The 23,896-nt window shown below is 47.8% G+C and overlaps 1 protein-coding gene across 1 annotated transcript in view; it reads left to right on the forward strand.

Moving 5' to 3' along the window:
- Positions 1 to 23,896, forward strand: part of PDS5A (PDS5 cohesin associated factor A) — a 1,342,323-nt gene that overhangs the window by 472,375 nt on the left and 846,052 nt on the right. Inside the window, exon 16 of the mRNA XM_078678314.1 lies at positions 8,067 to 8,206. Within this exon, the coding sequence (XP_078534440.1) occupies positions 8,067 to 8,206 (140 nt within the window). The remainder of the gene's footprint in view (positions 1 to 8,066; positions 8,207 to 23,896) is intronic.

A 23,896-nucleotide genomic window follows, 5' to 3' on the forward strand; every position in this document is an offset into this window, starting at 1 on the left:
ATATATATATGTGTGTGTAGGTATGTATATGAATTTGTATGTATGTATGAGTTATGTATGTGTTAAGTATGTATGTGTAAGCATGTATGTCTGTGTGTATATGTATGTGTGTATATATGTGTGTGTGTGTGTATATGTATGTGTGTATATATATATATATATATATGTATGTGTGTATGTATGTGTGTGTGTATATATGTGTGTGTGTATATATGTGTGTATATGTATGTATGTGTGTATATGTGTGTGTGTGTGTATATGTATGTGTGTGTGTGTGTATGTGTGTGTGTATATGTATGTGTGTATATGTGTGTGTATATATGTATGTGTATATGTATGCGTGTGTATATGTATGTGTATATGTATGCGTGTGTACATGAATGTGTCTGTGTATGTGTATATATGGGTCTGTGTGTGTGTTTGTATGTATGTGTATATATCTATATGTGTATGTGTTTGTGTGTGTGTGTCTGTGTGTGTGTGTGTTTACAAAAAATGGAGTTCCTTCTAATCTCCCCCCATAAAAGTAACACTGACATCCGGGAATGGATCAAGTCGATAACAGCACTAAACTGCACACCGACCATAGTGGAATCTGCTAAATCTCATGAATAATCCTAGATAGCAACCTGAATATGCGAGACCAACCTGAATATGCGAGACCACATCAACTCGGTGGCTAAAACTGCCAGGTTTCACCTGAGCTACCTGAGGAAACTAAAACCTTTCGTTGATGCCTCGGACTTAACTAATGCCTGGACTGCCATTTCTATCTCCAGAATTGAATATGGATGCTCAACCCTTTCAGGCCTGCCCAAGATCCCCACGGCCCCTCCTAAAAGCTTGACTCAACGCCGCCGCCAGAGACCGAACAGGCTCAAAAAAATTCGACCACATCTCACCGCATCTTAAGGTGCTGAAATGGCTTCCTCTTGAAGCCAGAATCCATCTCAAACTGGCAAGTATCATCCACAAAGCACTACACACGAAATCCCCAGCATATCTCGCCAAGAAAATCATGGTTTCTGGAGGAGCCAGAAACTCCAGGTCCGCCAGAGTCTTTGTGCTCCAGCCACCCCACTTACGGAAGGAAACAACGAACAATCTTGCTTTCGCTGGAGCCGCACCAAGAATCTGGAACTCGCTGCCATCTTTCATCAGAAAAATTCCCACTCTGGGCAAGGTTCTCCCATAAATCATGCATTGCACACACCGCTCAGTGGCTTTGCTTATTTTTGTAGCAGCTCGAGTTTGGACTAACTGGCTGCTATCCATCTTGTACTGACCTTGTACTACCACAAATGCATTTGTTTTAATTCTGATCAGATTCTAAAATGGTTATTGCTCCTTTGTAGTCTTTATGCAAAGTCCTTTTTTTCAATATCAAATTGGCAATATTTGAATTTCTTTCCCACACCAGATTGCGCACTTTAGGTTTCATAATTTTCCCAAATTAAACTCATTAAAGATTTCAGTTAATTCTCCTGACCTGTATCTAACAAAAACGTACTTAAAGCATTAATTTAAGCCCCGCTTGGACATCTGTCCTGGCCACATATACATTTTGTTATTAAATCTGTAGTCCCCGTGCTGAATAATCTGTGGAATTGCTTACTTGGGGGAAAACTCTATCCACTGGACTGTAAAGGGACCATGGAGCTCCCTCTTAATGAAACCGTAAGCTGATGTGGTCCAACTGGTGAATGAGGTAATCGGAGAGTTTGCTTTTATAATCTATTGCTCCGGCAGAAAATGCTCCCTTGGACAAACGGTAGTACAAGCATGAATTCAATGTAGCTTGTGTTACTGAATCTTCTTATAGCTTTAAAAAAATGTCAATTTTCTGTAGTTTCACCTTCAGTCTTTCACACCTGGCACATATCCAAATTAGATATTGGTTTACATCCTCTGACTTGTTGACTTCACCTATTACAGTAAAACCTACATACGCTCCACTTTTCAGAAATACTTTTCCAGTAGAATGTTAAGACCTGCATCACATTTTCTTTATGACCTCCCTAAACCTCATCTCCAACAAGTTGGGGGACGCTCCTTGTTAAACTTGGGCACTGAAGTTTGGTATGTTTTTCGCACCACAGCATGCTTGCTGGAAATCCTTCCTTGGTTTTTAAGACATTCTGACTTTGCTCTTTGCCGCTTATACCTAGTCTGTATTTAAGCGTCGGTTTTTACCAGGAACTTTAATGCCCTTTTGGCAACCATTTGCGCTTCTCAACTAATGCTAGAGTAGAATAGATAAAATAAGTTGCAAAACAGACAGCGATTGGTTTGCTTTGACTGCTGGTTTTTACTGTGCATCCCTCAATTTAATCGAACTGACAAGAGCAGCTTTTGTGGCCTTATTCAAGTGGGCAGTTTCTAACTGCGAGAAAGATAGGATAGTGTGTACTGACTTCTTCAGTGTTATTCTAGAACTTTAAGACAGCAATTCAATGACCATTGTGTGAGAAGTTGGCCTGGTATATGATGCACCAGTCCAAACGACCCTTATTGATGGCAGGTTGTAAAGTCAACCTTATAGAAAGCTATTCTAGTGGTAGCTGTGGAGAGACTTAGAGGCGAGGTAAGCTAGTTGTTTTACCAATTATAATCTCTTGAATGATCAAATGAAAGCACACCACACAAGGTATATATCAAATATATATGTATTTATTCTAAACACAACCCCTCTGGACTCTTTATGAGGTCAGAGGAAAAAGTACAGTACAAGGAACTTAATTAGCATACGATAAGTTGCACAGTATACGTTATGCCCTAGGGCCTCACAAACCATATACTAAAATAGTGGTTTAAGAACCATGTGAGAGTTAGAAAGCAGGCCTAGGGCCTGTAGAACCGCTGGGGCTACCTATAACCACCCAAGGTTAGGATGCTGGAGGCCCACGGGTGACGCTTGCAGTGTCTAAACACAGCCGCGGATCACCATTGACATTCTATGGAGAACGAACAAGTTATAATTTTAAAGATTAGGGCCACTTCTAGGTGAACTACGATGGAACCCTTTTAGACTAGGACACTTCAAGAGTCAAGGCCCACGGGAGCACCGGAGTACTCGTTGCAGGAGAGTAGCGTCTGCTTCCTGTGGTCACCCCCACTTTTTGCTTTTGCTTTACTGGTTTTCGACTTAGAGGTGGCTGTGGGCCTGCTAATCGGACCCACAGCCCAGATGCACTCTCTCTAAATTCATACCATGTACTCTAGGTACATCCACAATTGGGAATTGGTTCACCTTATCAGCCCCTGTAGAAGTGTACCCTAGGTACTCAGGGCATAGGTGTAACCAAGGCCTACCAGGGGCTGCAGCATGTATTATGCCACCCCTGGCTAGCCACTCAAACTGACACAACTGGCTGATCACTCAGCTGGGGCAAGGTTGTGTAATCACCCCTTGCTTAGGTATAGTATTCCTATGTCTACCCTTAAATATAGACACACAGTAACCTATAAGTCACTCCTATGGCAGGCCTTAACAATCCTGGAGGAAGAGTGCTTGGTTATGTGTGAGATGGTGCTCTAGCATGAGCTGAGCCTGTCTGCAGCTTGCGGAACCATGTCCTTATAGCTGTTCTATGATATTGCCATACCATATACTCTTAAGTGCATTATGAACCTCGCGGTTAAATGCTAACTTTGGTTTGGCTTTATCTAAACATGTCGTGTAAGGTGTCATACGCTTTGGAATACTACCCCCTCGCCAATTCTGGCTACGGGGGTAGCATTCCACCCTTCTAGAGGGAGAAGACATGTTAGTTCTGACTATCCCGGTTAAAGTTAACCAGAGCCAGTGTCACAAAATGGATGCTGCTGCCACAGACACAAGTCTGACCTCCTGCTGCTGGGAGTCCTTCCAGCGAGGGAGGCCTGGACAATAGGTTTCCTGCCTGGATAGGTGCGAGCACCACCCCAGACAGGATTTTGTGTATTGGGACAGGGAGGGCTGAAAAGAAACAGACACTGCATGGGGCACACTAGGTGCTCCATGCATAGTCCAGTTCAACTCCAGCCAACTCCACTCCAGCCCCAGCACGAAACTGGACAAAGGAAAGGGGGTGTAACCACCCCCCTTCCTGGTCCCACCCATAGGAGGGACTGCCCCCTTTAGTTGTATAAAGGTAGGAGCTGACCCAGGAGACTTTAGATTTATCCTGATGAAACTTTGATACGAAACTCTGGACCCTTCGACATTCAAACCGACTTGAAGACTGAAGAATCTCCCTTGTGGCCAAGCAGTGACCACCCTGGGCAACCAGGCACCATCCAGCAACTCGACGGCTTGCTTTGTCCCCGTTCCCGCCGGAACCCCAGCACAGAGCCTGACAAGACCTCGACTCGCGGACTCCTCTGACCCCACTGCACGACTCCAGCACAGCTGAGCTCCGTGGAAGGCGTCGGAATTCGTGGAGGTAGGCAACTTGGAAAGTCTTCAACTTGCTAACAGCGCATCTCCTGAGGCATCCTCGAAGCTGTGCCCTGGGGACTGAGACACCCCGACACCGAGCTCCACTTGCACCGAAGACCACCCCTCCACACTCCACGAGATCTGCGTGGGGCCCTTCTGCTTGTGTTCTGCTTGACGCTTTGTTCGGTTTCTGGCCCGTTGGCTAGTAGCCCTCTGATGACGATCCTTGAGAAAATCCATCGCTGGTCTGGTTGCTCCAGACTGGCACTTGCTTCCCTGAAAAGGGGAAGTACCTCAGACCCTCCTGGTCTGCACCAGAATCTTTGTGTATCCTGCGTGGGTTGCCTTTGCTTAGGCTCGTTGGCTCCAATCTTGAAGTCGACCCCTCCATCTGCGAGAACCTTCGTGGGACAGCTCCTCTCCAGCACCTGGTCTTCCTCGACGCCTCCTGGTCCGCGTGGCTGCAACGACAAGCTTCACATCCGCACCTGATTGCTCCTCGACGACGTCTGGTTCCTCCCTGGTTGCACCCGGTCACTGGCTAGTGACCTAGACTCTGTCCCCTCTGCTTTCAAGTCCTCTTCATCCTAGATCCACCCTTGGATCCACCCGGACATCTTCCTCCTGGTCGCCTGCAGCATCTTCTTCCGAGGCTCCATAGGAATCAACGAGAAAACCCAACCCACTTTGACACCTATGCACCCGCAGCCTGTGGGTGAGGTAACGCGAGTACTTCGGTGCTCCTGTAGGGATTGACTATCCTAGTGTCTAGTTTTGTTAGTTGTACATTCCTAGTTAGACCGGAAGTGTCCTAAATCTTCATTAATTACCTTTTTACGTTCCTATTGACTTTCTATTGACTCTCGCGTGAAAGTACTGACTCTGCACGCGCCGCCTGTGGGCCTCCTACTCCTAACCTAAGGGTCAGATAGTGTAGCCCCAGCGATCCTCTAGGCCCTAGGCCTTTCCTTTTCCCGAGTCGTGGTTGTTATACCACTTACTTAGTATATGGTTTTACGTGCCCATAGGGCCTAACTGTAAATTGTGCTATTTAAAGTATTTCTAAGTGTAACTTGTTATGTGCTTTTGCCTCTGACCTCATAAAGAGTTCAGAGGAGTGTGTTAGTGAATAAATACATATATATTTTATATATATCCTGTGTGGTGTCCTTTCATTTGATATTCAAGGGGTTACATATGGTAAAACAGCTGGCTTTACACACCCTCAAGAGTCTTTTAGCCTAAGACTGTTCTGTCCACGCTACCACTAGGATAGCTGGTCTATAAGGTTGACTTACAACCATCACCCTAAGGGTTGTTTGGACTGGTGCAAGGTGCTCACTAGAATAGTGAACATCATATACCAGGCCAACTTCTCACACGTGTTACCTCACCCAGGGAAGCCGGGTCCTTTTGGTGTCGCGTTTCGTCGTCGATTCCTATGGAGAGCTGCGAAGAAATGCTGCAGGCGACCAGAGGAAAAGTGTCCTGGTGGATCCAAGGGTGGATTGGAGATGTGAAGAACTTGAAAGCAGAGGGGACAGAGTCTGGGTCACTAGCCAGTGGCCAGGATGGCGAGGAGAAGATGCCAGCCGATATCTGGTGATTTCAGGTGAAAGACGTGAAGCTTGACTCTTCCGTCACAAGAACCTGGAGGCGTCGACGACGACCAGGAGCTGGATTCGAGCTGTCCCACGAAGGATCTAGCTGACTGCAGTGTCGGAATCGGGATTGGGCCCAACAAGCCTTGGCAACCGCAACCTACGCAAGATGACAAGATTGGCTTCCGTGCAGACCAGCAAGGTCTGAGGGACTCCTCCTTTGGAGAGGAGTGGGAGCACGTCTGGAGCAACCAGGAAAGCTCAAGAAACAAAGGATTGGCCTTGTTGCGGGCTCACTAGCCAACGGACTAGGAACCGCGAAGGCGCCTCGAGCTGCAGTGAAGAAAGGGGACTCACGGGTCACTTGTAGAGTGCTGGCCTCTGTACTTCAGTGCAAAAGGAGCACGGGGCAGGGGCTTTTAATACCCCAATGCACAACTTCCAGAAGTAGGTGCAGTTGCAAAAATGCAGGATGTCCAGGAGTTCCGGTCCCAAGTTTCTCACTTCTGCTACTGGTCTCAGCTTTGCTGGGAGCGCAGGGCAGCGTCAGATGTCTGGAAGTCCGTGTCCTGTGTCGCAGATTCTTCGGGAGCCTCGAAAATGCAGACCGGCAAAGATGCAGTTGGTGCCTGTTTGAACATGGTGGTGACTCCTTGACCACAAGGGAGATTTCTTCCGTCTTCCAGTCGATATGGAATGTCGAGGGTCCAAGATATATGTTGCAGAGTTTCGTCCAGGGTAATCTAAAGTCCTAGGGACTGGGGTTCTATACTTATAGTAAGTTTAGGGGTTGGACTAACTCTAAGGTCCTTCCTATGGGTGGACCTGGGGACGAGGTGGTTACACCCCTTCCCCTTTGTCCAGTTTCGAGCTGGGGCTGAGTGCCCCAGCAACCGGTTTGAACTGGGAAATGCATGGAACACCTTGTGTACCCCAGGCAGTGTCTGAAAAGCATTCACTGAATGCAACCCACCCTGCCCCAAAACACTAAAGCCTGTCTGGGGAGCTGGTAGCACCTCCTTGGACAGAAACCTATTGTACAGGCCTCCCCTGCCAGAGTTTCGTTCAGCAGCAGAAGGGCAAACTCGTGTCTGTGGCAGCAGCATTCATTTTTTGATGCTGAGGCTCTGTTTAACTTTAACCGGGTTTACCAGTAACTACATGTCTTATCCCTCTAGAAGGGTGGAATGCTACCCCCGCCGCAAGAACTGGCGGGGGTGGGGGGTGGGGTTAGTATTTCAAAGTGTTTGACACCTTACACAACATGTTTTGATAAAGCCAAACCAAAGTTAGCATTAACCGCGAGGATTATAATGCCCTTAAGAGTATATGGTATGGCTATATCATAGAACAGCTATAAGGAGATGGTTCTGAAAGCGGCAGAGGGGCTCAGCTCATGCTAGGGCACCCTCGCACACAAAACCAAGCACTCTGCCTTCAGGATTGTCAAGGCCTGCCATAGGAGTGACTTATAGGTTACTATGTGTCTATATATAAGGTAGATATAGGTATACTATATCTAAGTAAGGGGTGGTTACACCACCTTACCCAGGCTGCAGGTGCAGACCTGTGGTGTCAGTTTGGAAGGCTAACCAGGGGTGGCACAATGTATGCTGCAGCCCCTGGTAGGCCTCTGGGGTACCTATTCCCTGGGTACCTAAGGTACCATATACAGGGACTCACAAAGGTGACCCAGTCGCCAATCTGGTATGTACCTAAAGTACAGGGAGCCCATTTTATAGGGAAAGCAGATAAGTGGAAAACCAGCAAAACACCAGGCAAATAGTGGGGGTAACCATGCAGCAAGATTCCACCTTCCTACACATTGTAAGAAGGGGGAGATGCAAAGAACTAGTAAGCAGGTTGACCTAATATGAAGGAATGTGGATGAGTCAGACATTCAAAATCAATTATTATGGCTTTTAAGGTGTAGTTTGCTTTTGTTTATTTGAAACAGTTCATCACCTAGCTATGGTGATGGAGCATAGCTTGAAGCATGCTTTATTCATGTGTGATTAGCCTTATTTTTCTGTTTTTATATATAGAGAACCTTCCTGATCCTGGAAAAGCACAAGATTTCGTGAAGAAATTCAACCAGGTTTTGGGTGAAGATGAGAAGCTTCGATCCCAGTTGGACGTTCTAATTAGCCCTATGTGTTCCTGTAAACTGGCAGATGTCTGTGTGGTAAGAAAATAAAATGCCTTTTTGAGTAAGCTGTTGTGGCAGTTATAATCTGCTGTGAATATATGTATATTTGGTGTTGTAAGAACTTATGTAAACAGATCTGTATTGAAGGGTCACTACAGAAGAAAATAACATGCCAGGTTTGTTGTAATAGAGCATATACAGTTGTTCTTCGCCAGTTAGGTAACATAAGGAAACATACAAAACCTCTCTTTACCTAATTTCTTATGGATTGGCTTGTTTCATCAAGTTATCTAATTTTGCTTTTAGTATCCAGTTTATTCTTGTATTTACAGCTCTGGAGAAGATATTTAGGTCGATACCTACCAGACAGCTCAGCTGTCTGGTTTGCCAAAAACATCTTGGGGACATTCGGAAAGCTTTCATGGGAATGCATTCCGCCAATTGCTTACCATTGGCTTTGCGGTTTGTAACTCACATTTGTTTGCTTTTATTTGCTGGCTCAATTTGTTTTAGGCTGTCCAGCTTGAGTTTGTCCCTTCCGCTGTCCAAACCCTATTCACTATACTCTTCCACCAGTGCTTAATTTCTGTAAACAGGCCTTTAAATCTTGTACATATCTTGTCACATTTTCTCAGCATTCAAAGATGGAGGTCAAATATAGGGCTCTGTCTTCAGGGTGCTTGGTGTTTACTTTTCTTTCTCTTACTTCAAAGTGAGAGGATTTATGTGGCAATTATGGTGGGTACTTGGGGTGTACTTGAGGAAGACTGTAGGATGACTGTAGGATGTTATTTTTTCTAGTACGCAACAAATTTTAAATGTCTGTAAATGAACTACGTATATTTCAGAATATATCGCTGTTAGAAAAGCAGAAATGTAGCACCATTTTCGTTAATTCTAAAGTGTGGTGAAAATAAATATTTTAATACAATCAAAACAAATCAATGAATTAGATAATGACATTTCTACACATATTTTGTGGACTTTACACTTTTATCAGCAAAGCTGTATGTCTGTGGAAATGTAATGGTACTTTCAACTGAAGATGTGTTGTCTGTAATAGCAGTGCGCTACCACACAATGCATACTCTACTATACTTCACCGCGCCACTTCACTCCACACTGCGCCACTTCACTCCACACTGCTCCACTCTGCGCCACTCCACTCTACGTCACTGCACTATACTCTTCAGCACTGGACTCCACTTAATACCAGTCTACTCTATACCGATACACTCAAACCCACACTACTATACACACCTGCACCTTTCACCTCTGCACTCTACAGCACCCTACTCAGTACCACACTACAACACTGCGCTCTTTGCCAATTCACTCTACTCAATACCACTCCAGTCTAAGTCGGTGCACTCTATGCCAATCCACTCTACGCCACCCTAATTTAATCTACACTCTACTGTATGCCACTCTGCACCACTGCACTCTACTCTGCACCACTCTACAGCACTCTGTCAGTGCACTGTACTTTACAATACTCTACACCAGTCTACTCGCTCCACTCTATTCACTCTGTTCCACTGCATTCTACCCTGCGCCACTCCACTGCACTAAACTACTGCGCTGCTCCATTCCGCTCTCCTCCGTTCCCCTCTGCACTGCCCTGCCCCACCTCGTTCCGCTCCACACCCCTCCATACCACTCCGTACTCCTCTACACCACTCATACCACACTATTCTTCTCTACACCAGTCCATACCACTTCATTCTACTCTACGCCACTCCATACTCCCTTAATCTACTCCACTTTACGAGACTCTATGCCACTCTCCTTTTAGAATAATCTCAAGCATCAGACTGGATCTGGAAGATTTTTCAGCAGAACTCCATTTCTATTGAGATAGTAGAGCTGTGCTTAGGTGCTACGCCTGTGCTCTGTTATGTGCCTTTGTAAGGCAGCTCCTACTTGTCTGTTACGAATATTTTTCTCCTAAATTCTTTACTGCTATGCAAGTGGCTATATCTCCTCCTGAAACTACAGGGTTTAAGCATTGTAGGGAAAGTTCCCTATGAAGTGTGTTTGGGGTTGAACCATGACTGATGCATGTGAGAAGTGTGCCATGATGCACATGAAGACAAAAGACACACAATCTATGGACAGAATGCAGAATAAATCAAAAACATTCACACCCCAGTCAGGCGATCTGGGTTAAATCCATCATTCTTTTGCTCACCGTGCCACCCCGGTTTAGAGCTGTCCATATGCAAATCAGTCTTGACTCTGTGCCTCATTGGAACAGTCCAGCCCGAACTGCCAAGCCAGTTCCTCCCTTGACCGGAAACCAGCATCCTACGACCGGTTTTGGGTTTTCACCCCTCATCAGCCAGAATAGCTTGACTCCACTGTTCCCATGAAGCACATGGTCAAGACTGATTTGCGTATAGGTTTGCCTGAACTGGGGTGGCGCAGTAAGCAAAAGAACTATTATTGATTCAGCGATACGTCCATCATCTCCTTGTGTTTGCTTTGTTTGCCCCAAGTTGGCAGGATATACCCTGAAGTGGGTCCCTTGCTCACTGTGTCCCTGGATTCAAGCTAGCCTGGCTGATGAGTGGTGTTACCCCAAAACTGGTCCCAGGATGCTTCTTTCTGGGAAGACGTGGCTTTGTAGTTCAGGCTGCACTGTTTACATGAGGCACAGGGTCAAGATGAGTTACTTACCTTCGTAACACTCTGTTCGAGGCATGTGGGCTGCTGAATTCATATCTTAGCGCCTAGTGTTGGGTCCGGATGTTTGCACCTTGTTGTCTTGGAAGAGTCTTCGAAGTATCAGGAGATAGGTGACTCCTCCCCTGGACTACAGTGCGCATGGGCATCTTCTCCATCCTCAGATTGTTTTTCTCCTCTATTGGGTTAGGATGCACTTCGACAACTCAAACTTCAGGATCGAAAGTTTCCTAATTTCGAAGGCCAAAAACCTCATAATTTCAACTGTATTGTTTCCGCTCGGTATCCCTCAACTCGACGAATCTTTCCATCCATCTCTGGTAGTCGACGCGGGCCGTTAGGCCTTTTCGACGCCACGTGGGCCTGCCGCCGATGGAAAGAACCTCGTTTAAAAGATGCCCACAATGTCGATCCAAGTTTCCACATAGCGATAAGCATACAGTATGCAACAAGTGCCTGTCTCTGGAGCACAACGAGGAAGATTGTCCAGCTTGTGTGCTCAGTTCCGGTCAAAGAAAACTATCCGGAACCGAAGAGCTGCTCGACAAGAGATGCAGCGACAGGCACCTGAACCGAAAAACATTTTTGACGACGAACATGAACTTCCAGAGGCAGCGGACTCCGACCTAGAGCTAGTCACCGTAGAAAACCAGTCGGACTCCGATGAAGACCTCCCACCGGGGCAAACCGTGAGTACTAAAGCCCCTACCCTGCCTCCACCTCCAGACAAGCCTTCCGGTACCCCGGGACCGAGCAAGACACTTTACAAAAAGGCCATAGACTCAAAGACTGTTCCACAGCCTAAAACGGGCCACAACACTAGAAAAAAGTCATTGATCCGAAAAACACCGGATAACCAAAAAAGGTCGTTTAGCAGAAAAAGACTGTCGACCAGAAAAAGGGCGTCGATCCAAAAAAGACCGTTTACCCAAAAAAGGTTATCGAGCCGAAAAAGGTCGTCGACCCGAAAAAGGTAGTCGATCCGAACACTGCCTCCGACCCGAAAAAGGTCGTCGATCCGAACACTGCCTCCGACCCAAAAAACGCTGTCGTACCGAAAAAGGCAGTCGAACCGAAGAAGGTCGTCGACCCGAAAAAACACATTGAGACGAAAAAGGCTGTCGACCCCAAAAAGACCGTCGAACATGAGAAGTTGGTCGAGCCCAACAAGGCCGTCGAGCCGAAAACAGCTGTCGAGCCGACAAGAGACGTCGAGCCGAAAAAGCTCAAGATAACAATAAAAACAAGCAAGCGACCGATCCAAAAACATCGGCGTCGAAGCCACGGACAGTGGAAGAACTTTTTCATCCTGATTCAGTGAGCCCAGACCAAAATAGACTGCATATAGACCCTAATACAGGACATATAACAGTCTACAATAAGAACAAGAGAAGACTTGACACTGAGGCTCCTTCTCCTGTTCCTCCTAAGAAAAAGGACTTTGGGACATCCCCTTCTAGACCTTTTACACCTCCTCCTTTCACTCCTGACATGCCTTATGTTCCATATTCTCCTACACCTCCACATTATGATGAGGAAGAGGACATGGGTGAAGACCCTCATCAGGACTTTATAGACCCTGATGATCAGGGAAACCAAGATCACACATGGGAATATCAAAATGACCTTAATGACCCATATGATACACAACCCATACCAGATCCCAGTTGACAGAGCAGCTCAGTATCATGGTGTAAGCATGCACACTGCCCCTATTGAGGAGGATTTCCTATTTAATACCTACCCAACATCAGAGAAGAGTATACACACACTCCCTATGCTAAAGGGAGTACTTAAGCACGCACCAGACATCTTTAAAGACCCAGCCAGAGCGCGTGTCCTCAATCCAAGAATTGAAAAGAAATATAAACCAGCCCCTACAGACCCCTCTTATATCAAGTCTCAGTTACCACTAGACTCATGTTTCGAACACCAGAAAAAGGGCGAATTCTCAAACAGGTGATGCCCCCCCTCCTGACAAAGAGTCAAAAATCTTAGAAGCCTCAGGAAAGAGAATGGCCTCTCAGGCAGCAATTACCTGGAGAATCGCCAATACACAAGCTCTTTTAGCACGCTATGACAGAGCACACTATGATGAACTGGAAGGATTATTACAACACCTACCAGAACCTTATAAGGCAAAAGCTAACGACCTAATTCAAGAAGGGAAATTCATCACAAACGCATCTATAAAATGCGCCCTTGATGCGGCCGATACAACCGCTCGGTCTGTCAACACTAGTGTGTTGCTACGCCGGCATGCCTGGCTCCGCATCCCAGGTTTTAAAAATGAAGTACAGTCTACCATGCTTAATCGACCCATTAACCAGGATTTCTCGTTCGGCCCAGCAGTTGATACCATCTTAGAAAAGATGAAGAAAGATACTGACACCGCAAAGTCCATGGGTGCACTTCAATTCCAACAGTCTAGGGGCTCCTTTCACCGCTCCTCCTTTCGAGGCTCAGGCAGAGGCAACACATCACAAACCTCTTCATCATTTAAAACAAATACCCAAGGCACCTTTAATAAAGGCTCCAACAGAGGAAGCTATAGAGGAAATAATAACAAAGGCAGAGGACGTGGTAATAATAACACCAGAGCCTCCGCCACCAACAAACAGTGACTTGTTCCAGACCACTCAACACCAGTTGGAGGCAGAATAACACAATTCCTACCAGTCTGGAATGCCATTACCACAGACAGGTGGGTGAGACCAATTATCCAGTATGGATATATACCAACCAAACACCGTCCAATGTCAAAAGAACACATCACGCTGTTACAAGAAGAGGTGCTGTCCATGCTAGAAAAGGGAGCCATAGAGCCAGTCCCTTTTCAACACCAGGGCACAGGGGTATACTCTCTATACTTCCTTATTCCCCAAAAAGACGGGTCCCTCAGACCAATATTGGACCTCAGACCTCTGAACCAATATATACTTTCAGAGCATTTCCATATGATCACTCTACAACAAGTACTCCCGCTACTCCAGCAAGGCTACTTCCTCGCTACATTAGACCTCAAGGATGCATACTTTCACATACCTATACATCCAGCTCACAGGAAATACCTCAGGTTCACAATAGAGGGTCACCACTACCAATTCAAAGTTCTTCCCTTTGGGGGAATTACAGCACCAAGAGTTTTTACAAAATGCCTAGCAGTAGTACCAGCACACCTCAGAAGGCAACACATTTATGTTTTCCCCTACCTGGACGATTGGCTCATAAAAGCCAACTCATATGTACAGTGTGCAAACCATACGTCTCAGACAATCCAGCTTCTGCACAGTCTAGGATTTTCCGAAAAATACACAAAATCACATCTGCAGCCCTCCCACATACAACAATATCTGGGAGCAACAATAGATACCTCAGTGGCGAAGGCATATCCAAATCCAGCCAGGATATCCAACATACAGTCTGTCATTCAAACATTTCAGCCACAACACTCCCTGCCAGCTCGAGTGTTCATGCAGCTTATAGGCATGATGGCCTTTTGCATATTCATTGTCCCTCATGCCTGACTTCAAATGTGTCCATTGCAGGAATGCCTAGCACAACAGTGGAACCAAGCTCAAGGACAACTAAAAGACCTAGTGTTGGTAGACAGTCGCACTTACAACTATCTAAAGTGGTGGAACCCAAAACACCTTTCCCAGGGGCGACTGTTCCAAGAGCCAGTTCCACAAGTAGTGTTAACTGCGAATGCATCACTGAAAGGTTGGGGAGCACACCTCTTTCAATACACAGTCCAAGGTCTCTGGGCAGTCAAACAAAAGACATTGCATATAAATCACTTAGAATTACTAGCAGTATTTCTAGCAATGAAAGCCTTCCAGAAATACTTGTACAACAAGGCTGTGTTAATCCGGACGGACAACATGACAGCCATGTACTACATTCAAAAACAGGGAGGGACACACTATCCACAGCTGTCTCACCTAGCGCAGAGCATATGGAAGTGAGCAATTCCAAAAAACATCTTTCTCCTGGCAGAACACCACCCAAAAATAGACAATCTGATCGCAGATCTACTAAGCCGACACAGCCAACAAATACATGAATGGGAGATTCGCCCTCCAGCTCTCCAACCATTCTTCCAAAAATGGGGACAACCAGAGATAGATCTGTTTGCCACAAAAGAAAACTCAAAATGCCAATCCTTTGCCGCCAGGTTCCCACACCCGTTGTCACAGGGCAATGCGATATGGATAAACTGGTCAGTACGCTTTTCCGCCCTCCCCACTGATTCCATTAGTGGCACGCCAACTAAAACAATAGTCACTCACAATGATCCTGGTTGCTCCCACATGGGCAAGACAGCCAAGTTACACAAAGCTCCTAGAACTATCAGTAGTCCCGCACCAAAGACTACGCCTGTCGCCACAATTGCTAACACAGAACCATGGTGAAATCAGGCACCCAGATCCCAATCAGATGAACCTAGCGATCTGGCTCCTGAGGTCTTAGAGTTCGGTTACCTTAACTTGCCTCCAGACTGCATGAACATTATCAAGGAAGCAAGGCGCCCCACTACTAGAGCATGCTACGCAGCTAAATGCAAAAGATTTGTAATCTATTGCAATAACAACCATATCAATCCATTAGATGCCTCCATCCAAAACATAATCTCTTACTTGCTACATTTTCAAAGATGTAACCTAGCATACTCATCCATAAGGCTACACCTTGCTGCTATAGCAGCATATCTTCAAAACAGGCAACACGTGTCCCTGTTCAGAATACCACTTATCAAAGCTTTTATGGAAGGACTTAAAATAATTATCCCTCCAAAGCATCCACCTTCACCAGTCTGGAACTTAAACGTAGTACTTACCAGACTCATGGGGCCACCTTTCGAACCACTCCACTCATGTGAACTACAATTCTTAACATGGAAAGTTGCATTTTTAATTGCCATTACCTCCCTCAGACGAGTGAGTGAGCTACAGGCACTAACCATTCAGGAACCCTTCATGCAAATACACCAAAATAAAGTGGTGCTTCGTACTAACCCTAAATTCATGCCAAAAGTTATATCCACTTTCCACATCAATCAGACCATAGAATTGCCAGTTTTCTTTCAAAACCCGCAGTCGTTAGCTGAAAGAGCCCTACACACACTAGATGTCAAAAGAGCTCTGCTATATTACGTGGATAGAACTAAATCATTCAGAAAAACAAAGCAACTTTTTGTTGCTTTTTCTCCACAACATAAGGGTAATCCCTTTTCTAAGACGGGAATAGCCAGATGGATAGTTAAATGCATTCAAATATGCTATCAAAAGGCAAAGCGCACTTTAACAGTTCCCCCAAAAGCTAACTCAATGCGCAAAATGGGGGCATCCATGGCTTTCCTAGGAAATATTCCCTTAGAAGACATATGTAGGGCAGCTACATGGTCTACCATACACACCTTCACTAAACACTACTGTGTTGACGTGCAAGCTAAGCAACAAGCTGCAGTAGGCCAGGCTGTCCTTAAAACTCTTTTTCAAACCACTGCAGCTGGTACAGGCGACCACAGCTAGAGGAGAAACTGCTATACAGTCTATGCTAAGATATGAATTCAGCAGCCCACATGCCTCGACCGGAAAATGCTACTTACCAGTATGCATCTGTTCTTGGCATGTAGGGCTGCTGACATTCATATCGCCCACCCTCCTCCCCGGTGCCTGTCACAGCTGCAGGGTTACCTTCTTAACATACACTTACATGGTCATCTCTTACTTTTCTATACTCCATCTTTGCCACAATGGCGAAAAACAATCTGAAGATGGAGAAGATGCCCATGCGCACTGTAGTCCAGGGGAGGAGTCCCCTATCTCGTGATACTACGAAGACTCTTCCAAGACAACAAGGTGCAAACATCCGGACCCAACACTAGTCGGCGTTCTATGCTAAGATATGAATGTCAGCAGCCCTACATGCCATGAACAGATGCATACTGGTAAGTAGCATTTTCCTTCTAGTGGTTACTCTAACTGGTGATTCCTCACTCCTTTCCCGGTTCTCCATTCTATGAAATAGAGACTTTTCAATCTAAAAAGATCTTAGGTTAGAGTCTTCCGGATCCCATCTGGCACCTGGGGATATTATAAACGTCAGCTATCCGAGGTTTACAGCCGTATCCGGATGGAAGAGTGTGATCGAAGGTAAGTAACTTGTCATTTAAGGTATTTTATAGGGCATTGCATTTCTTCTTTTTATATAGCATACATGGTGAAACTAGTAGGGTATACTTTGTAGACCTATGCTGTTATGCAAAATCTAGAATGGATGAATCTTTGTTCATAAAGCACAACAGATTTAAAAGAAAATCTGGGGGGGGGGCTTGGCCAAGATGGACTGCTTTTCTGCTCGCCCGAGTCGCTGCCGAAATTAGCATCTTGAGCACACAGTCACCCCATCTACGACACCCAGAGGGGGCCGCAGGCTTTCGAGGCCAAAGGGCACCAGCAGGAAGCCATGAGCACACACAGGGTACTCTGTAACACTGAACCTGGACAGCCTTGGGGAAGAGCGAATCCCAGACCCAGGCGCGGCCAGCAGCGTGGACATTGGCCGTGGCCGGCTCCTGCGACAAGCAACGGTCGACTGGGAGAGCAGCGGCCCTAAGGTAAGAGGCCGTTGCGCCTCCCAGCATGCTGCATTTCACTGCATCAGCTGAAGTTCCACCTTTCCACGGTGGGCTCGACCATTAGGGAGGAGGAGGCTACGCAGGAGCTGCTGCGGCAAGGCCAGATCGTTGGGCAGAGCCGGGGACCTTCGGGACACAGTGCACCTTATTGGGTGCCCCTGCGAGTCTCCTGGGAGAACGGCGGTCCGTGAATAGGTGCTGGCCAAGCAAGCAACCACCTGGGGCAGCTTCAGTCTCCTCCTACCCCTCCCTTGCCGGGACGTTGTAGCGAGGCGAAGTGATCGCCGGATTAAGTGCAGGACTTTTGGCCCATGTAGCACTTGATGGACCCTTCGAGAGACCAGCTTCTCAGAGGGTAGAGCCCCATCGTGCTCCCCGAGCATCGCATTTGCAGTGTCCCCTCCCTCCCCCGATCCATGCGGGGCCATCCGCTTAAGGAGACGAAGCAGTGCATAAATGTACGCGACTGGGTCGGGTTGCGAGACGACGCTGAGGGCCTATGGTGCAGCCTGTTGCCGGGGCTCAACAGTCGCTACTGAGGTACTAGGGGATCCAGGGGCCAATGAGTGGGGGTCAACTGATCATACACATGCCTGGGGAAGGTGCACATACTGGGCAGCGAATCGCCTAGGCCGCAAACCTACACGTCTGGAGCGGAGTATCCACCCTTCGATGACCCAGCAGTCTGAGAGAACAAATGCAAGTTAATGCTACCCTCTGGCCAGTGCACACACACCGGAACATAGAAGTCAAAGAGGAGCAAGCTTGAGCCCGATGGGGCTTGTACGTCTCTGTCCTCCTGTTCTCTGGGCAACAGACCCCAGAAGAATCTAGCGGCTGTGCAAGTAGGTTACAGCCAGTAAGGACGAACCTGAAGCGAAGTGGTCCTCCTAGAGGCTCCCCTGGGGCAAGAAAGATCCAAGCGAGGGAGGAGCCTAGCTCGAGGACGGAATGGCCGCCTTTTAGCTCGGCTCCGTCTGCCCTCCGGCTAACCTCGACTATCCTGCAATATATCCTGCACTGCTACGATACTTCAATACAGAATTTGAAACTTAAAGATCCACTCTTACTCACCGTCTGGTCCGGAGGTTCCTGTGTGCTGTGGGTCCGCAGCTGTGCCCTCGGTGAGATTGGGGCCTCCGGGCACCCGAGACAGGGACCTCGCCTGCGGGACCCGACCGGCGGAGAAGAGATTGCCGGCCCCGGCCGCGAAAGTGAGCCACTGGTGGGAACCGTTATGCGTGTGCCCCGGAGATCCTGAACCAGCCCCGACGACTGGGCCGTGCGGCTGGAGGGGGACGAGATGTGTTGGGGGCTGACCGTGTGAAGGGGTCCCTTTGCCTTTGTCCTGTCCGGCGGCCCTGAACCCCGCGCCTGGCTCTCACCTGTGGGGCCTGCCACTGTTCGGAGGGGACCCCCCCCCCCCGTCGGGCGCTCGCCCATCCTGTGCCGGTGGGGCCGTTGTTGGGAGCCTCCGGAGGTCTGTAAAGTCCTCCATTTGGGAACTGTTTGGGGGCCCACGGTGAAGTGTGGGGCGGCGAAACTCACAAGATGGCTACCGACAACGCGGGGGATGCTCCGCTCTGCATCGGCGCTCCTTACCGGCTGGACTGTGCGGAGGCCTGGGTGTGTACTCGAGCGCCCACGCCCGGAGATGTCCTGGACGCCTTGATGTCATTGTACGCTGTCTTGGCACCCGGTGCCTCTGCCGACCCCATGTGGCTCGCCGCCATTTTGGGCCGCCGCTCTTCCATGCACCCCTATCGTCCTGATGCCGCCATTGCTTCGCCCCCTTCGGCTGCGCCAGGAGTTGCTGTTGTTATTCTTCGGCCGACTGATGGGCCGGTGACTTTTGACCCTCTGCCTTCTCACCGCCTGGATTTCGAGGACTTCCACACGCCGCGGAGATCTGCTCCTTCCCGGGTACCTGGGACTTATGGTGGGCCGCTGTTTGATCCCGCTTCGTTGGATTCGAACTTTTGTCCTGGAGGGGTACCTTTGTATTGTCGAATTGCGCATTTGGACTCCGGCTTGCCTTTGCTTGCCCTGTCGTTGCTACTACAATTGACTTGCTTTATTGACTTTTTGTATTCCCTCCGTACGAAGGCTCTCCCTGATTTATATCACTGCCGTGACTCTGGACAACATTACGATTATTTTGTGCTGGGTGGTCCGCTCCACATTCTCCTTTATTGGGTTGGTTTCGTGGTTAGGAAGGGTTTGGGGTGAGTTGTACGACATGATAGTTTGCTGGTTTACCTGCCCGTTGCACTGATGTATGTACTCCCTGATACGGTGAATCGTTACAATCTCTTCCTCCTCCCCCTCCCTGTGATTTTTGCTGTATGTGAAGATGTAGTATTGACTTGATGCTTATTCATTTGTTGGTCGGGGGAGGGTCGCGGCCGAATGTGTTTGCTCATATCCTCTAGCTCCTCCCTCACATTTATTTTTGTTTTGTATTTCCTCTCCTCCTCTTTTTGTCTTCTTTCTCTACTTTCTTTTTTCACTATATTTCGGGTTTCGGATTAGGGCGACAGGCACGCTGTTTGGAGGGTAGGCCGTAGCCTTCTGCAGGGGTGCGGGGTGGGACGGGTGGGCGGGGTCTTTCAGATGTTTTCTTTTGGTTCTATGGCCCTTTTCTATCCCTTTATAGCGGTGCCGCTTCTGTCCTCGCTTCTCAGGCATGAGTGGGTTGGGGTCTGTTGCTATGCCACTTTTATCGGTTTCGATGCTTCGTCGTGACTGCCATGCCCTTCTTTTCGCCAGCTCTCCACTTTCTTCTGTACTATTAGCCGCAGGTTGCCTGGCCCGGGGTGGCGCCCATCTTGCACGATTGTGTTTCTCCTTTTATATTTCTTTGTTTTGCTCTTTCTCCTTCCTTTCCCCCCCCTTTCTGTCCCCCCCTTTTTGGCTTCCTCCCCTTTGTTTCCCCCCCTATTTTTCCCCCCTTCCCCTTCCCTATCCCCTTCCCCCCCCCCTTTCCCCCCCCCCCTTTTTCCCAGGCTCGTATTGTTAGAAGTGGGTTCGGTTCGTACAGTTTACCCGTTCCCCTTGCCTCTGTTAGCGTGTTATTGGGTGGGGGACATAAGATCTTGGTAGCACTTGTATGCTTCTCCACTATATTTTACGTTTATTTTGTGCTGCGATCGGCTCGTGCCCTCACATCCTCCTCCCCCCCCCCAACCCCCCCCCCCCTCCTTTTGTTTCAGCATGGGTGTATTCCTGTTTCTGGGTTATCCTTTGTTTGTGAGTCAGTCATGAGCCTTGTCCCCTTATCATAAAATGGACCTCATTGATCCTGATATTGGACCGTTATTGCCGCTTATCCCATTCTAGCATTGTTTAATTATGTTTGCTTGCCTGCCAACTGGCCTTGTGTCGCTTATTTTGATTTCTTTGATCGTCTTTGACTTGTGGCCGGCCGGATTGGTTGTAGGCCCGCACATGTTTATCCTAATGATGCAAATAAAGGTCTTCAAAAAAAATAAAAAAAAATAAAGATCCAAGCGTTCAACACCTTCTGTATAACAGCAGCATTTCGGTGAATAGGTCTAAGAAATACATCTCCCTCAAGGAGATGTTTGGCAAGCAGGGAAGCACTGCCATGGTGGACAGACAACTGAATGCAGGTGAAGTTCACAAATCAGGCCTGAACGACAGAGAGGGTCCAGTGACCAAAGCTTTTCTGGAATCACTCTTCACCTCTCTGTGTGTCGACTTCCAGGCAATGAAAGCGGAATTAACAACAGATCTCCGGGAGGTGCTGCTAGACGTAAATGAGGTAGGCGAAAGAGTGGCCGGTCTGGAAGATAGGGAAACCGAAAAAGAAGAAGAACTCGGATGGGTACCATAAGAGGTCCTGAGACTCAAAAAGCAGCATCTAGACCTACAGGCACATAACGAGGATCTGGAGAATCAATCAAGAAGGAACAATATATTCATTATTGGAGGACCGTTTAAAGCAGATGGATTCAACCTAGTGACTATGTCACAGACCTCTTCTGACATGTCCTGGGACCCTCAAACGAGCTCACCCTGGAGCTAGACAGAGTAAATCGGGTGGGACACGGATGATCTGAGAAGGGACCCCCAGCAGACATACTGGAGTGCCTGCTCGATTTTCAAATCGAGGAGGACTTCCTCAAAAGAGTCCGGTACACTCACCCGACCCAGTTCAAAGGCCACACTTCTGTGTCTATCCAGATCTCTCACCGGTCACCTTACGGAAACTTAAGGATTTCCGCCCGTCACAGAGCTACTTGACACAATCATTGCAGGTATTGAGCCTCAATGTACAAGGCCTAAATAGCCCAGTAAAACGCAAAGTGATCTGGTCTCTCCTGGAGCGATCGGCTGCAATGTCTGCATGCTCCAGGAGATATATCTCTTAGCCGAGGACACTCGATGCATGTGCTCCCGATGTTTCCCACGTCAATACTGGACATCAGGCATGTCCAAAAAGAATGGGGTAGCCATTCTGCTCACTCAGACGTTTCACGGGAAGGTCCTATCCACACTCATGGAAATCAAGGTCCGGGCACTGAGGATCAGGCTTCAGTGGGGCTCCATGCATTTTACAGTCGCTCTAAATGAAAACCAGGTACACTTCCTCACTAACGCACTAGAGCAAGTCTTAATCTCTCCTGACCGGACCATAGTGGTAGGGGGCAATTTCAACCTAGTCATGGACATAAACCTAGACTGATCAAGCCAGCGCACAACACAAACAGAAGCCCTTTCGTCCGCCGGACTACAATAATCGACCGACAGCTCGCTTACTGACATCTGGAGACACGCACACATACCCTGCCACCAGAAATTACACATTTTACTTAGCTGCCCATAAATCCAGTGCTCACATATACCATTTCCTCATCACGAATACCCTGAAAGACTAAGTAGGGGACACTACCATCTAGCCTCGCTCCCTGTCTTATCATGCCCCAATCATGCTATCGCTAAATCTGGGCACCTTTCCAGCCCACCCATCCCGCTGGTGGTTACGAGATGCCATGCTACAATCTGAACAAACGGTAAAAGTGATACATACGACTATCACAAACTATCTGGAGAAGCGTGGCTCAGTGGTTAGAGGCGGCAGACCCGGAAGCTGAGATCAGCCGTGGACCAGGGTTCGATTCCCCGCCTCGGCGGGTCTCGGGCTCAAAAATTCCACAGACTCGACAATTCTCGCTCCGGTGCCTACTCGACTCACGGGGTCACACTCTGCGACTCTGGGCAATAGCTTGCTTAATCTCCACTACGGCCCCTCGCGGCGGGATGCCTGGCTTTCACCTTGTGAATACCCTGCCGGGGTATCTCACAGGGGAATACCAGGACGGGTTCCCTAAGCAAGCGCCTTGAGACCCCTGGGTGATTAGTGCGCTATATAAATCGAAATACATTTACATTTACATTTACATTTATCATAAATGACTGTGAGGAAGGGTGTGTTGTTTCGATATGGGAGGCACTGAAACTAGTGGTGCGAGGCGAGCTAATAGCAATCTCTGCCTGAAAGAATAGGCTGCGTGTAGAAAAATTTTAATAGAGATGGCAGTAGCAGAGCTTGAGTCAATTCATAAGCGAACAGGCGCTCCCAGAGTGTGGAAGGAATTGGAAAAGCAATGCCTAACCATATGGCGCCTCAACCTCGATTGAGCAGAATACCTCCTGTTGTGCCTATCCATAAATTCTATATTAGCGGTGACCCTTCAAGCCGCATGTTAGCTCATAGACTGCGCCACAAGGAAACATCTGGATCGGTTGCAACGATGCGGACCCCCTCTGGGACAGAGGTATGCTCAGACCCTGAGATTGCAGAGGCCGTCCATGCTTTCTATAGTAGGTTGTATGCGGGGGAGGACTCCCCCCTCCGTTGACATAGACTCCTAAATCCGGCAAGCACGGTTAGCACAGATCCCATCTGAGATAGCTTTACAGCTGAACCGCCTTATCCAGGTAAGCGAAGTAATAGCAGCGATTGCCCACCTTAAACTCTCCAAAGCTCCGGGCCCCAATGGTTTCCCCCCTTTGTTCTACAAAAATTACTTTCAGACCCTAGCCCCTCTGCTGGCTCGATAGTTCAACTCGTTTCTCGACACAGGGGTGTCTACCTGATTCGCTAACTGAGGCATCTATTTCTGTTACAGTAAAGCCCCGTAAGGATTATTTAGATTGCGGGTCGTATCGCCCCCATCCCACTACTCAATATGGACGCGAAGATTTTCACGAGCATACTGGCTGCACGCTTCAATCTCCTCATGGTGGGCCTGATTGACCCCAATCAAGCCGGGTTTATTTCCTCAAGGCAATGTGGGGACAACACAAAATGCCTCATACACCTCATGGATCTCATCCGCTGGTCCCGGAAAGAAGCTCGCCTACTCTGTCAA

The sequence above is a fragment of the Lissotriton helveticus genome, chromosome 2_2 (genome assembly GCF_964261635.1).
Source record: "Lissotriton helveticus chromosome 2_2, aLisHel1.1, whole genome shotgun sequence".
In the NCBI taxonomy this organism is placed as follows: Eukaryota; Metazoa; Chordata; class Amphibia; order Caudata; family Salamandridae; genus Lissotriton; species Lissotriton helveticus.